General features: G+C 42.8%; 1 protein-coding gene across 3 annotated transcripts in view; it reads left to right on the top strand.

Annotated features, from left to right (window-relative positions):
• Window positions 1-16370, top strand: part of SMARCA2 (SWI/SNF related, matrix associated, actin dependent regulator of chromatin, subfamily a, member 2) — a 223346-nt gene that overhangs the window by 138698 nt on the left and 68278 nt on the right. Inside the window, exon 29 of one of the 3 annotated variants that reach the window (XM_019517646.1) lies at window positions 13225-13560. The exons of the other annotated variants lie outside the window; for them this stretch is intronic. Coding sequence (XP_019373191.1) covers window positions 13225-13227 — 3 coding nt within the window. The 3' untranslated portion in view covers window positions 13228-13560. Of the gene's footprint in view, window positions 1-13224; window positions 13561-16370 lie in introns of those variants that run through there. 3 annotated transcript variants of the gene reach the window in all.

Here is a 16370-nt window from a genome sequence, read left to right as displayed (position 1 = left end):
GGGTATAAAGAACAGGTTCTTTTTTCCAGGTCAATCTGTGGGTAGTTATAAATGAGTACACAGCATCCACCAGCTGCAATGCACTAATGCCTTGAGGTTTTTAGGTTTGTGCATGTACCCCTATCTCCCCCAGATTACAAATCCATTAACTATCCTGACCAGACAAGGTGTGTGATGAGATTTGTTTTTGTTTTTTTGTTTTTAAATAAAAAACAGTAGGATGAGCATAAATCAGCCCTGCCTCTGAGAGAATCAATTTCTCAGGAAAATTTGCTCTGTCCAAATCGTATCTCCATATATTCTGCTCTCTAAAGGGATAACTAACTCCATGGCTGGATTAAACAAGATGGAATTGGTACCCAAAAATACACCACCTCTTTCATTCCAAGTCAGTTTGGTGGGATGATGATTGACCTCACTAAATGTAGAAACAACCAAAAGTGTCACCTCCTACCATAGAGAATTGACAGCAGATGAGGTAGAAAATGATTTGACACAAAGCTGTGTGCCTTTCCTTTTCCACTGTTTCGGAAGACCACAAACTAGAAGTGTAGAAATGACAATGTAGTAGTGGTGCTGTTCGAATGAAGTGCTGGATGAAGAAGCCCTCTCTCCAACCTCCTTACCATAACATTGGATCTGTTAGTATCTCTCTGTCTCAGGCACGGTCAGCTCTTGTAAAAATTGATCCTTCATCCAATATCAGACAGATTCAGAATGAATATTTGGTACTTATTTTATCAGTGTGATGCACCAGAGAAAAATTAATAAATAGAATGTTGGTTGGTTTAAAGTCCATAGTTTAATTAATATGCTAAACAAGCAAAACATATCCTTGAGTTTCTGTAGAAGGATTCTACTGTAGAAATATATACTTCTGCATTAATATCTTTGCTCAAACATAATATCAGTGTTCATAAAAGGAAGCTTTGTTGAAATATCAACATTAGACGTTTCCTTAGGGAGAGCTGCCCTTACTCCAAGCCCAAAAGGTCAAACTGTATGACCTTGGGACCTCCATTCTGCTCCTTGCAGACTATTTGGACTGAACATCTGTCATTAATTGTTTTCTAGTAAAGGAGACCCTCCTACTAGCTCCTACCTCCAAGGAGATAAATTTTGAAGTTTGGAGCTTTCTCTGATGGGACCCACAATTCTACTAATAATCCTGATAAATAGCGCTTGGAGCTGTTGCAGTGTTTCTGCCCAAGATCAATTAAAGAAATACTTTTCCTTTTTTAAACATCTTAAATCCAGTCCTTAAGAGCACTGACAGTCTTGGGGCAGAGAAGTCATGTTTCTTCTCAGAGATTGTCTATGTTCCAGGTACCCACTTAACATTAAATTTATAATCTGGGGAAGGCAGAGCTACATAATCCAAATGTCCTTCAAGACACCTTGTTTATTTGTGTAAAGTTAGGTTACTTAAGACCTCTCCTAGACCCATTTGCAGAAAGATTGAAGGGCCAGACTGTTTCAAACCAGAAATTATCAATATGGGTGTCTAGTTATTTTACAGTTTATGATCGAGGCAATTTAGATTTTTTTTCAGTGCATATTAGGACTTGGACTCTTGGATCCAGTCACTGTCTGCAGTTTCTCTAAGAAGCGAGCCCATCTTGGACAGACATAGGTCAGTGACCTCTGGGGTTGTAGTTCATACCTTTTTACAAAACACAGAACTTCAGTGTTGCTTCTGGCAGAGCAGTGCTGTAGTATTTTATTTAAGTAGACTCTGCACCCACCACCTCCTCTGCATCACCAAGAATAAGGAAAAATATATCAATATATCCTGAAAAAGAAACGGTTATTTACCTTTATAGATCCTGTGATTCTTCAAGAAGTGTGTGTAATATATACATTGCATGACCCACCTTCTATCACAGTTTATGAGTTCTGCATTATAAGGACTTTGTTCTGATGAAAAACTGTACAGGGCACAAAGATACACAGGACACATGCAGCCTTTCTGGAGGTTCATATTAAAAGGATAATTCTACTTCATGTCCTGGAGATAATTCTGCTGTGAAAATCTTATTGTAACATTAATGGCTGGATCTAGACGTGCAGGTTTGGCACCACAAACCACACACCCAGCATGTTAAAATGTGCCCTGTGCTGCAAAATCCCAGTAGCAAAAAAAGGCAGTGTGGCACATGCTACAGGAGCATGCCAGAGCATCTCCCCTCCTCTAGCTCCACCCCAGCAACTCCAGCAAGCCAGGAGCTGGGAGGGGTGGAGAAACGGCTGTTTCTCTGAAGCGGGGCATTTTGCCTTGCACCATACCCCACAAACAGGGGTGTGCGCAGCAGAAAAAAGCAGGGATGTGCCTAACACGGCGAAGAATAGGAAAATGGATCTATGCCCAGTTCAGTTTCCTTTTTTCAAATAAATAAGGTCCAGAAATCTGGACCATCTGCCATCTAGAACAGAGGGAGAAATTGACACCTGAAACTGGTCTGCAGTAGAGAAAGCAAGGAAAGGTTATACTTTCCTTGAAGTGGATCTAACACAATTTGTAATTTTAGCAAGTAAGATTATATTCTTTTGTCTGTAAAAGTTGTCTTAAGAAAAGCTCCAGCTGGAGTATTTCTCTACTGCCTGTAGCAGACAGATCTGGTAATCACCTTACATTGCAAGAACACTGAAGTACCATAATTTAAAGGAAACCTGTTCTTATGAATGATGATTGGTGCTCACTTTACAGCATAAACTAATCAGGACTAAGAAGTTCAAGCTTTTGTTTAAATTTCATTTCGCTATTTTGATAGTCTTTTTATTAAATGATATTTTTTTTTAATTAAAAGAGAGTGGAAACAAAAGAATACACTAGCAGCAGATTATTACAGTTCTGTAAATGTACATATAAATATAGACGAAATTAGAAATAAAAGCTACCATATAGTTCCATCAGTACTCCTTTCCCCACTGATCTAGTTTATAATAGAAATTTCACTTCTTGTCCTGATTAAAATCATTGGTTTTCAAAATTGTATTTGTAGATCTTTCCAAAGGGATTTTTCCCATTTTAAATTTATTTAGTATTAATTTATTTAGCATATGCAGTTTTGGCATATTGTTTCAGCTATCTTAAGGCAATGTCATCACCAGTGTGAAGAGTTTGAAGGCCACCAAGTAGCATTGTAAATGGGCACGAGTCAAGAATGTGGGTCATGGTTTGAACTTGTCCACAAGAGCATTTGTCGTCCATTGAGAAGGCCACATTGGTATAAGTTTCTAGCACAATGACCCTGTCCAGTTCGAAAATGGTTGGGAGGTGCCCAAAAATGTCATAGTCAACTGCATCCTGGTCGACTGACTAAGGTCAGAGGTGATGTAGTGACAGATGGGTGCTTGTGCTGACCATTCTTTGTGACATCAAATAAGCAAGAAAAAGTCGAAGGATTTTGAAAGGGTGGACCATATTGGGTGTCTTGAGGGGAGCCAAGCTATTGGTGGGTGGCATATATCCCAGTTAAGGTTGTGCCAAGCTTCAGTCGCTGTTTCAGTTCAGCAGAAATTTGGCCTGATTTGGTGGTTGAATCTCCGAATCTGAATAGAATCGAGACCCTTTCATCTCTCCGAATCAAAATGGGACCCTCCAAATCGATTTGGAGAGATTTGGAAGGATTTGACGATTTGGACATAGACATAGCTTTACATGTTTTTTCTATGTACCTCAAGGGTACCATGCAGCTTGTAATTGCTGAGATGCTGGGGTGGATGGAGTATCCCACAGGAGTGCGGGGGGTCCCCAGCAGAGCTGACCTGAGCAGGGTGCAGGACCTGGGGCAAACTGGCCCGTGCGGGGCCCTACCCCTGCTTCGATCCCACAGCCCTGGACCCGAAGAAGTGGCATTGGTGTCAGGGGGGTAGCAAGCGGCTGAACATGGAGTAGCCGCTTCACCTGGTTCCATGCTGTTCCGCCTGGCTCCACGTCACTGCTGCTCCACCCTGCTCCATGGGGGCCCCCCAAAGTGCGGGGCCCAGGGCAGTTGCCCCAATTTGCACCCTGCCAAAGACAGCCCTGGTCCCCAGTGCACTTGGCAGCAGACCTGGAAGTAGACCAGAAGCACTTCCAGTTCACTTCTGGGTCCACCAGGGAGCGTGCAGCCCCCTCCCCGCCCTCCCAGCTTGGCAAATGGTGCCTCCTGAGTCGGGGGGCACCTGGGGTCCTCCCGTGGCTGATTGCTGAGCCAGGAGGGATGTGAGGGGGGCCTGCATGCACTTGCCAGCGGACCTTGAAGTGGACTGGAAGTACTTCCAGTCCACTTCCGGATTTACCACCAAGCACGCGGGAGGCCCCCTGCACTCCTGTGGGATGTTCCATCCACCCTACTATCGCAGTTCTAATTTTCATGTCTACATTTTATGTACATTTACAGAACTGTAATAATCTGCTGCTGGTGTATTCTTTTGTTTCCACTCTTTTAATTTAAAAAATATCATTTAATAAATGACTATTAAAATAATTAAATGAAATTTAAACAACAAAGTTTGAACTTCTTGGTCCTGATTAGTTTATGCTGTAAAGTGAGCACCAATCATCATTCATAAGAACAGGTTTCCTTTAAATTATGGTACTTCAGTTCACAAGCCACACCTAGTACCTTGAGGTATCTAGAAAAAACATTTAAAGTTGTATCTATGGCTGAATTGCTGGATCTCTGAATCAGCATCAGATCTTCAGATCTGGATTTGGCTGAATCGAATCAGGACAGTGATCTGAATCAATTAATTGAATCACTTTCCCCGATTCGGGCCGAATCCAAATTGAATACGGCCCTTTTCACACACCCCTAGTCCCACTGCACTGGCAGCATAACATTATTACAGAGTCTGGCTAGTAAGTTTACTCCATCTTTAATCATATAGCTTAACAAGTAACTGTGCTTATGTTGTGTTTGAAGGTGGGATACAAATTCCATCACATTGTCATTTCAGGTTCCATTGCACAGTTAATTTAGGGCTATTTCAACAGTTGTTCCCTTGTATAATGGCCATCAGCATGCGCATTCTATAACTGGGTAGCAGTATACATTTTATCATACAGGAAAAGCCCCTCTGGGACTAGGGTTCAGGGTGCAGGACTTAAATGTCAGTTCATTTAAAAATACACTCAGTAGAACCACAACACGGTTCCACTGTATCTGGAACAAAGCAGGCAAAACTTAAGCCTTTTCTAAAATTCATGTGAAATCAAGAGACTGATAGCTATTATAACATGCCATATTTCAGTCAGGTACATTTTAATTAGAAAAAAGCCAAACATAAGCTTATGTGAGTAAATCCTTCAGTGACGGCTTTTATATCATATTCACATACCAATTTTGCAGTCTAATCTTTAGAAATATGGTAAAAATGACTCAAACTTTTCCTTTCAGCTATGTTTCCTTTTCTATTTATTTTAAACATAGTTAGATATACTCTGTTGAAGGCCTTGGCACTCTTTCTTTCCTTATTCTACTCAAAATCTTTCCTAGGGCCAATTTAAAAAATGTTTGACACCTTCTTTTCACCAGCTGAAGCTTTACATAATTTTTTGCAATCTTGCACAACCCACCTTCATCTCCTATTTATAGCCAACCTTGGCAACAAATACTGTAGTAAACTTGGGCTGGTTTGTACATCTAATTTGCTGTAAATTCTCACAGGCCTTGTCAGGGTTCAGTTTTGTCAGGGAAGTTTGACTTTCTGAGTCTCTTACAACTGATCCTATCAAGGTATTTTAAGGTGCCATTTTGCAGCCAGCAATGGTGGCTTCTTAGTTTGATCTTAGAGTGGGCATGATTTAAGTAATTCAGATTAGCAAAGTGGGATGTCTGTCTCGTATTCAGTATTTGTTTCAATTTAGCCTTTCATCTAAGGTCTGTTATTTTATTTAATATTAATGGAGACTTGTTTTATTTGTTAGAGACTGGGATGCTCTGAAAGAGGAGGAATCTATCCATTATCTGTTAAATTGGGTGAAAGCTGTTGTATGTAGAATCTCCATACTCTCCATTCACCATTTCTTATTTCTGTTTTTTTTCTACTCTGAGAACAGCATATAACCTCCTCTTGTATCACAAAGCTCACTGACTAGTTGAAGCTACTTAATAGTTGGATAAGTGATTATTTGCCCAGAGCAGTGGACGAAAATTTCATTTCAGTCCAAATGATGTGCTCTGTAGTGTTTAATTGCAGGTCCAACTGAATTTATTAACCTTTTAAAAAAAATCCGTTTCAAGAATGTGTCTTTGTGGCCTAGAGCCCTCGATCTCTGGGCACCAATTACCCTATGATAAGCGAAGGTCGCTACACCTGAACACCAAGCCTGCCTTGTAATATAGCAACCTGATCAGAAAGCCTTGAACCTCATTCTTTCAAGGGATTAGGAAGCTGGGGATCTTGTGGCCTGTTATAAACTGGTTAGGGGGGATCAGCAGGCGCTGGGGGAGTCCCTGTTCCCCCGAGCGCCACAAGGAGTGACCAGGAACAATGGTCACAAGCTGGCGGAGGGAAGGTTTAAGTTGGACATCAGGAGGCACTACTTCACGGTCAGGGCGGCTAGAGTCTGGAACCAGCTTCCAAGTGAGGTGGTGCAGGCTCCCACCCTGGGGGTTTTTAAGAGGAGGTTGGATGACCACCTTACTGGGGTCATTTGACCCCAGTGCTCTTCCTGCCATGGCAGGGGGTCAGACTAGATGATCTGCTCAGGTCCCTTCCGACCCTAGAAACTATGAAATTCTGCCAGAAAAGGAGATTGAGCAGCCCATTTTTCTTCTTCCCTTGGGAGGGAGTGTAATGACTCTTCTGTCACTATGGTTCTCCTGGTGGGAGGCTGAGGAAGAAAATGCGATTGGCCCATGCCTTGCAGGTCTTCATGAAGCCAAAGCAGTTGTTTAGATTGCTTACATATAAGATTGGCTTAACGTTTAGTAATCCATTGGAATACAGTGAGTTTGAAATATAACTGAGAACTGAAGGACCTCTTTACCCCAAATTATTCCTCACTCTGTTAAATATTTTCAGCAGTATTAGGGAATGGTACCAGGAGAACAATGGTCAGGGTTTAGCAAGTATTCTTGAAATAGTCTACTGTATATGAAGATGTTTCATTAAACAGGACTGGAGTTTCAGACTCTGGGTTTGTGGTGGGCAAAATTGAACAAAGAATCTGAGTGGCCATTCAGACGAAACAAAAAGGACTGTAGAATATTTTTAAAAAAATATATCCACACTCAATCTCTTTTGCAAAAAGCTTTGGGGAAATACTTCAGCAAATATTCCCCTTGTTTCTTCTGGCCCTTTAAGCATGTTCTCTTCTAAGAAAAAGAATAATAATGCGATGTAAGCATCTTTTTGCATTTTTAACAGTATTGGGAAGCACCAGTGTTGAGAAGCTCTGACCAAAGGGAGCTGCATTTTGTTTAAAATACCTAGATGTCTCTAACAGCTTGAGTTTTTAAATGCCCACCATTATGAATGAAAACACCAGGCTCTGTGTTTTAATAGCAATATTTTCATTGTCAGTTCTTTTCAGGTAAAACTTGGCATCCCCTTGTATCAGAGTGTCCGGGGCAGGGGTTGCTGTCTATTGTTTTTGGCAAACCCCGCCCTTTCTTCAGGGCCGTCCCCCTTATGACCCACTCGGAGTTGCTCCCCGTCGGCTGTACACGTCTGGACCGTGTGCCACAACTTTGGTGATCACCTGGTTCAGTGTTTATTGTCCGTGTGTCAGTCCGAAGTTGAGACTCCGGGGTCTTTGGTGTGTCCCACGTAGCCGAGGGCTCCGCCACCCCTACACCCTCACCCGTTCCACCAAAGTAAAGGGACCGCCCATCACGCGTGTCCCTCGTCAGTTCGTTAACACAGATTCCACAACAGAAAAGGTAAATAACAACACAAAGTTAACAGCTAGGGTTTCTCACCCACTGGGGAGCGGCCTGAGCACCTTGATGGCCCCCTGGGTGTCTCCGTGTCCGCTGTGGGCGTTGGTGTCCTCCCTCAGGTGCTCCTCGAGCCTTTCAGTCCCCTTCCAGGCTCCCTGGGGACCCTCGATCCCTTTAGGCACGGTTGAGGTCCATTCACCTCTTTGCCATGCTCCTCTATCAAGGTAAATACGGCTCCCAGCTCCCGCCGGGACGAACTGCTTTTCTGTGGCGTCTGCAGTTGCAGGGACGGCAACGCCAGAGGTACCCAGCTCCCAGACCCGCAGGGGTTTCTCTTACCCCAGAAGACCTGGCTTCGGTGCTGGGCTACTTCCCCTCGCCCCCAAGGGTTCCAGCCGGCCTTTCCTCCGCCGCCGCTTGCTTCCAGTTCCTCCCCGCTGGCAGCAGTCGGCATTTCCTTTATGGAGCCCTGAGCTTCTGTGAGCCCCTCCTCCTGGGAACACCTGCGGAGGGTAAGTAATCCGGCCCTGGGACTTTGTGCCGTGGGGTGTACCGCTGCTCTATTAGTGCCACGGCGTGGGGTTTTAGGGCACGCCGGCTCCGTTCCTCCCCCACACAGAGCCTTCAGTTGAAGTCATTGAGACGATTTTCTTTACAGTGAAAACCAAAATTCAAATCAGTTACTAGAATAGTGGAACTGAAATCATTGTTAAAACTTTTCCAGAACTTTCACAAAAAAATCTGCATTAGCATCCTAAAAAGTAGAAGACCGTTGCACATGTCTCTTGTTTAACATGAAGATGCTGTTGTGCATCAGCAACCACACAGTACTTTGTGGGAAATAAACCTTAATCTGGTGGCAAGGAGAACCTAGACGACCAGAGGTTTCTGTTCTTCTGCAGGCTTCATCCACCTTTGCAACCATTGTGAAGTATGCCTGATCTACCATTGAGGACTTTCATTTTTATTTTTGGATCACAAAGTTGCCCTTGATCTTGCAGTCATGGGTGACCCTAGCATGTATACAAAATTCCAGACAGCATCACTCTCAAGTTCATTGGTAGTGCACAAGCCTCTCCAACATGTCAAGGCTGCAAGCCTTGGGAATACAAAGATGGAATAATAGGTTGGGAACTGAGGAGGAAGAAACAAGTTTTTTTAACACTGGATTTCCAGAACTTCTTGTTCAAACTGTCTTTTTAAAACATCTTTCTAGTTGATGTATTTTAGTACTTTATGACCAGAGCTGTGTTTCATAGATTCATAGAATGATTGTAAGGCCGGGAGGGACCTTGGAAGATCATCGGGTCTGCCCCCTGCACCAAGCAGGAAAGATAACTGGGGATCAGGTGACCCCAGCAAGGTGATTGTCTAATCTCTTGAAGATTTCTAGGGTAGGTGATTGCACCATCTCTGGAGGGAGCTTATTCCACAGTCTGGACACCCTGACTGTGAAGAAGCTTTTCCTAATGTTGAACCTGAATTGGTCTTCCAGGAGTTTCTGGCCATTACTCCTAGTTTTCCCCTCGGGTGCCCTGGTAAAGTTGCTCACCGAGCCCTTTGATGTACTCTCCTAGTATATGTGTGTATGGCGGTAAGCTGCTACCAGGTCCCTCTCTCAGCCTTCTTTTCTTCAGGCTGAAGAGTCCCAGATCCCTCAGCCTTTCCTCATATGGCTTGCCATGTAAGACTCTTATCATAAGTGTTGGTGATACTGAAAATTGTTCTTCTGTATGCAGAATATTAGCACAGGCTAATATTACACTTTTTCCCAGTCTTTTGTAATCTGCATCTAGCAATTCTACATCTAGGTACTTAGTATCAGTAGATCATTTGCTCCTCTGAGATTGTGAAAAATATTGACCAGTTACAGCACTGGCTTTTATAATGTATTAGCATCTGACTTATTACTGCTAATTCTTACGCATACAAGTAGGAATTAATCAATAAGGAGCTTTCTAGTCTAAATCTGAATGAATAACAAAGATGAAAGTTTCTATATACCTTTCCAAGCAATAGGGCTGTGCAAGGCTTCAGACTGTGTTTCAGATATGGAGAAGCTTCGGATGCTTCAATGTCCGAAGCAGCATATCCGGATCGAAGCGCTGGCTTTGTTAGGCTTTCCGAAGCAGTTTGGAGCTTCTGAAGTGCTTCGGAGCTGCTTCGGAGATCCGGCCATAGTGTATAATGTGGAATCAATGAAATATCTATAACTTTGTTGCTTTTTGTCTGATTTGGATGAAATTTGCAGGGGTCATAACCTCTGCTGAGAGCATGAATCGTGCCAAGTTTCAAGAAGATCAGTGCAGGGATTTGGGGGGAACTGCACCCCAAAGTCTTAAGCAAAATTCATGTTGTGTCACAACACAGGGGGGTGAAGACTGCAGCGGTGGTAGCCCGTGGTGAGGCCACAAAGCCTGTCAAGTTTCAAGAAGATCAGTGTAGGGGTTTGGGGGAAACTGCATCTCAAGCTGTTGACAGGCAAAACACGTGACGTAAATGACCGTGCGTGTGTTAAGGTGCAGTGGGCTGAAAACCGCAGGGGTAGTGGCCCCCTGCTCGGGCCATGAAACCTGCCAAGTTTCAAGGAGATAAGTGCAGGGGTTTGGGGGGAACTGCATCTCAAGCTGCAGACAAGCAGAACTTGTGACGTGTGGCACTTTGTAGGTTAAGTTGCAGCAGGGTGAAAGCTGCAGGGATGGTGGCCCCTGCTGCGGCCATGAAGCCTGCCAGCTGTCAAGGAGATCGGTGCAAATTTTCACGCCCCTGTGGTGTAACACATACATGTGACATGAGTTTTGCTTTCAAGAATTTGGGGTGCAGTTCCCACCAAATCCCTGCACTGATCTTCTTGAAACTTGGCACGATTCATGCTCTCAGCAGAGGCTACGACCCCTGCAAATTTCAACCAAATCAGTCAAAAAACTGCCACCACCCCTGCAGTTTTCAGCCCATCGCACCTTAACACACACACGGTCATTTATGTCATGAGTTTTGCCTATCAGCAGCTTGAGGTGCAGTTTCCCCTCCCCCAACCCCTGCACCAATGTTCTTGAAACTTGGCAGGCTTTGTGGCCTCACCAGAGGCCACCACCCCTGCAGTTTTCACCCCCCTGTGGTGTAACACATAGACATGTCATGAGTTTTGCTTTCAAGAATTTGGGATTCAGTTCCCCCCAAACCACTGCTCTTGAAACTTGGCAGTCTTCATGCTCTCAGCAGGGGTTACCACCCCTTCAAGTTTCATCCAAATCAGATGAAAAACAACAGTTATAGATATTTCATTGATTCCCCATTATGCCCTATGGCCGGATCTCCAAGGCCGCTCCGAAGCTTCAGAGCCGCTTCGGCTGGATCGAAACGGGAACGCAGTCCGGATCCAAAGCCGGATCAAATAGCTGCCTACTTGCACAGGCCTACTGAGCAGCTAGTCCTGTCTTTGGCCAAAGTATTTGCTCAGTCTGCAGCAAAGAGAAACCTCAGTATTTCATGAGGGGATTACAAGGGTGTTATGTTTATCAAGTAACAGATATTGTTACCAAGTAACAGATATAAGCATGATTTGCTTGTCCTAGCGCAATAGTTCTAAACCTCAGTAGACTCAAGACACCTCTTGTTAGACTCAAGGCACTCCTCATAAAATGTCATCCATTCACTTTCACTCAGTTTTTGACTATAGAAAAATAAAAGCAATTCTTGTGTTGCAAAGAACTCTGAAAGACCATAATGGGTCAGAAGTTATACAGGTTGTAGCCATATTGGTCTACAGACAAAAGGAATCAGAACTCATGGCAGAGGTGGTATCTTTTATTTGACCAACTAGACATTTGCAAAAAAAATTCTTCATTTGCAAGGTTATGGGTCCACTCACCCTTCCTCGGGCATAGGAGAATGCAAAAAGATGTAGGTTAGAATGTTTTTAATGCTATGAATTCCTATTTGAAATCTCCAAGTTTATTTTGTGAATCATGTTTGCATACCTAGCTAGCATTGAGTGCAGTGGCATGTTGGTTGAGAATCACGGTCCCAGTGAATAACAAAGACATAAAACCAGCAAACATGGGAAAATGATATCAGATTTTAATAAACCAGTTGTCACAGACATGTCCATGGAGGCATCCCCAGAGCCCAAAGTTTCTCTCCGCTGTCTCACTACTTGTCCCCAGGACCAGACCAATATTTGCCCTGGGAAAACTTCTTATCCCCACAAGTCTCAGCTTCACTTACCTTATACTGGACTCTGTAGTTGCAGCAGAGGAATCTTTTGGTAATTCCAGGTGATTAGCCCCTTCCACAGAAAGGACTAACCTGGAATATCACTCACCCCAAGATGATACTTTACCACAGGCAAACAGTAAGCAAACAGACAACAGAAGGCTGTATTCTATAGGAAAAAAGGGATAATGGGGGGGGAAAATGACAATATGGTCTGAAAGCATAGTACACAAAATCAGATAAAATTACTCATCCTCTTTCCTGACCACATCATTGTCCTTCACAGCGTCCTGTCAGAATTAGCCTTCCTGCTGAGTCTGCTGGCCCCTGACTGCTGGGGACCTAGACTTGCCCTGTGGCCTGCGATGATCCAAAGACCATGGAGCTTACAGGAAGCTCCTAAATAACTCCCAAGCCAGACCCCTGCCCCCACCAGCCTTGTTCACTTTTTTTTTTAAAGTCTCAGAATCCTCTCCTTTTTGGAACAATTGAAGTTCCTCTAGCTAATGTCCAATTTCCCTGAGATGCCTTCATTATTGTAGAGCTGATTTCTCCCCACCTCATCCCCATTACAGGCAGTTAATACCTTGAGTGCTCATCCCAACGCTAGCCCTTTTTAGGTGTATTTGGGTGTGAAAATTGCTCTTGTCTTAGTAGCACATAGGCCAGTGATCCTTACAATCTTCACCTTTTGTCTGTTCCATTGATATAAAAATAGACCTTAACTAGAGGTCTGGCTATACATTTTGATCAAACTATGACCCGAAATTGTAAAGATATACATACATATACACACACAGCATAATCCATATAGTGATAAAAATGATGTAAATGAATACAGTTTATTACAGGCTTTTAAATGATACCAAACACAAAATCAGTTAAATCAAACTTGGGCCACGTGTCTTTGTGGGAGGTGCTCTAAACCTCCAAATCATGCCTATTTTTGAGGTGGGGTTGTGACACTGGACTCATCAACATTGATGTAATCATTTAAAACATCTGTAGGCAAAGATCAGCAGGATTTGTCTTGTAATTTTGTATTGTAATCTAGATTGAGAGATTTATAACAGTTTAGATAAATGGAGGATTAGTTTTCTAAACATCAGTTTTATTTACCTTTTATTACATATAGTGAGACACTACAAGATGGATCTGATAAAGTCAAAGCCTTCTCATTCTTCTGGATGCTTATTGAGAAAGATCTTGCTGCTTCCTATTGAACTTGCTGTCATCATTTAAGACACACTCTTCATCTGAGAAGAAACCTCATTTAAATTATTTTTAGACTATTAAAATATCTGTTTCTCCCTAGTAATGGAATAGCAGTGGGATTGCACTGCTATTCATCCCCAGACCTTACTTTATGATGGAAATCTGTCGGACACTTATGTATTCAAGAAATGAACTCTACTGATATCTTATGATGATTCTTATCAATAAATGGAACGTACTATTATTCTTATCCAAATGATTTTCTCCCAGTTTTGCTTGTTTTCTTTGTTCATTTTCCCTATTTCTTGTCCTCTGCCTCCTAAAAGTTGGAAATCTCTAAAAGTTTTAATTATATACATACATAAATGTGTAAATTTATGAACATGAAGAGGAAAGAGCACATGAAGATGTGATGTTTTAATATTTTCATCGGCATGAGTTGAAATTGCCATAATTATGAATCCCCCAAAACATCGCTAAAATAACTTTTCTGACAGGAATGTGATATGCATAAATGACGTATTATATGGTAGAAGTGTTTTATTGGCAACGGAACTATTTTTCTGTCTGTTCACCTATAATACCTTAGTTATCATGAATTCAGCTGCATAGAATTAAGTGTTATGGGAGTTTTGGGGGTTGGGGTTTTTTTTAACTCTTCCAGCCATGTAGATAGTGCCATTTGAGAATGCAGTAGCTCAGCATATTCTAATATAAGGCATTGGCTTTCAACCTTTTTAGACTCAAGGCACCCCTCAGAAAATGCCAGCTGTTAGTTTCCACTCATTTTAAATTATGAAAATAATAAAGCAATTCTTCTTCTGTGGCAGAATTCAGGCCACAACAGGTCAGAATGTTTTGAAACTATGGGTTCCTATTTGAAATTTTTGAGTTTATCTTGTAGATAATTTGTAGGTACATCTAACAATGCTAACATTATACAGCAGCCTACAACACCCTTAAAAGGATCTCAGGACACACTGGGATGCCTTGGCACCCTGGCTTTGAATCACTGTTCTAAAGCCAGAAGTGAGTGTTGCAAGACCCATTTAACAGCAGATAATTTCCTCTTTCTGCTTCATAACATTTCTGCTACTCTCCAAAGCAAGTATTTTCCCCTTTCTATTTCATAACAGTTTTGCTAGTCTCCAATACTGGGTTTTCTCATCTTTCCAGTAGAAATGGAAACCACCAATACTGATTGGCACTATTGGTGTAGGTATGCCACTTCCTCAGAGTGCCTAGAGGCTCTCTGTGGTTTAAGATCACATAGCACCAGGTATTTTCATTCAGTACTTAAAATATTGAAAAGCTGAAGATTGTGGGGTTTATTTGTGAGGGAGGAGAGGGGCGAGAGCAGGGGGACTAGGTGTGAGAAGCTTTTGCTGAAAAAAGAAAAGCAGTAATTCTGAGGCTCTTGGCAAATGCAAGCACCTTCCTTGAGTACTCTCCAGTTAAGCGCCTGATGATAGCTGCATGAAGGCCTCTGCAGCCCAGTTATAGGTAAGAACTGAAGAGAATTGTGGACAGGTTTTTTTTCCCTAGCAGTGTGAGGTTAAGAAGCAAGAAGCTGGCCATAAATTCAGAGTAAAAACCCCAAATCCTAAAAATATAACCCTGCCCTGAAAGACCTGTTATTCCTAAAGACCTGAACTATCCAATTCTCTTGTGAGCAACCAGATCCAGACGTGAGAGGTTCTTTCCATCTGAGTGTTTTGATAGTATGTTACATAAAATACTAGTCGTGCTCTCTATCCTGTGAGATTGGACTCAGAGACTTTCAAAACCAAGGATAAGCACCTCCCCTCCAAAGCAAAGTCATTCTGCTGTAAGTTTATAAAGTCTTAAAAGAATCAGAATTAACTAAAACAATAAGAATGTTTTACAAAGCATAGGAACTAAAGGCCTCTGTTAATACTGGCACCAAAGGCAGCAACACCACTATTCTGTGAAACATACGGACGTATGTAAAGAGAAAATATGTTTAAGGAACATGAAGATAAAGCATACCCTCTGCAGACTGACAGAGAAACAGGAGCCATGCAGATTTTTTTTATCAATAGCCTACATTGTAGTACCAACTGTGTACTTCTCTGATGACTGGGAAGCAGTCCATTCTGTTAACCTTGGGGGAGTTCCTATTTTTAGTATATAAAAAATTGCAACTAGGTACATCATTCTTGCCAGATTTCTCTATGGACTGCATGCAATTTGCTTTTAGTGTTCTGGCCTCCAGCTTAGAGATAGTTGGCCGTAGTCCCAGATAGGCAGTCCACACTACAAGCAGGCATTCTGTGTAACCAAATTTAAAAATAAAGATCTCTTTGGAAAAACTTTGGAGGAAGTGGTAGCCAGGAGTTCAGGATATCTTTCTTACAAATTTGGCAAATTATTAGGGGGAAAAAAGGAAAATAAGTCTACAGAGACGCATAGCAAAATGTTCTTATCAACAATTGAAAATTTCCCACAGGTTTAATCCAGTGCAAGCAAACAAACACTGAACCAGAAACCCTCAGGGAAGATTTCAGGGAAGATTTCGCGTTGGGAAATTTGGTCGTCACACCTGACGGCAAAGCTAACATGTTTAATGATTTCTTTGCCTCCGTCTTCCTAAGTAGGGACCAGAGCAGCCACCTCCCTGCTGGGCCCCCCTTGGGCCCCAGGGGAGGCACACTTGGGCCAAGGGTTAGCGAGGAACTAGTTAGGGAGCTTCTGGAGGGGCTGGACGTATTCAAGTCAGCCGGTCCAGATGATCTCCACCCTAGAGTTCTAAAGGAATTGGCCGAGGTCATTGCAGGACCCCGGCATGGCTTTATGAGCACTCGTGGTGCTCTGGTGTGGTGCTGGAGGACTGAAAGAGGGCCAACGTGGTTCCCATCTTCAAAAAAGGGAGGAAGGAGGACCCGGGAAACTATAGGCCAGTTAGTCTTACCTCCATCCTAGGCAAGCTGTTTGAAAAAATTATTCTGGCACATATCCACGAGGGGCCAGCAGGGGACTACATGGTTAGGGGCAACCAACGCAGGTTCATCAGTGGCAGGTCCTGTCAGACCAACCTGGTGGCCT

This window comes from Gavialis gangeticus, unplaced genomic scaffold, assembly GCF_001723915.1.
Source record: "Gavialis gangeticus isolate Ggan-Ray unplaced genomic scaffold, GavGan_comp1, whole genome shotgun sequence".
Lineage (NCBI taxonomy): Eukaryota > Metazoa > Chordata > Crocodylia > Gavialidae > Gavialis > Gavialis gangeticus.
The sequence above is the reverse complement of the archived record's forward strand: the minus strand, read 5'-3'. Positions and strand labels throughout refer to the sequence as shown.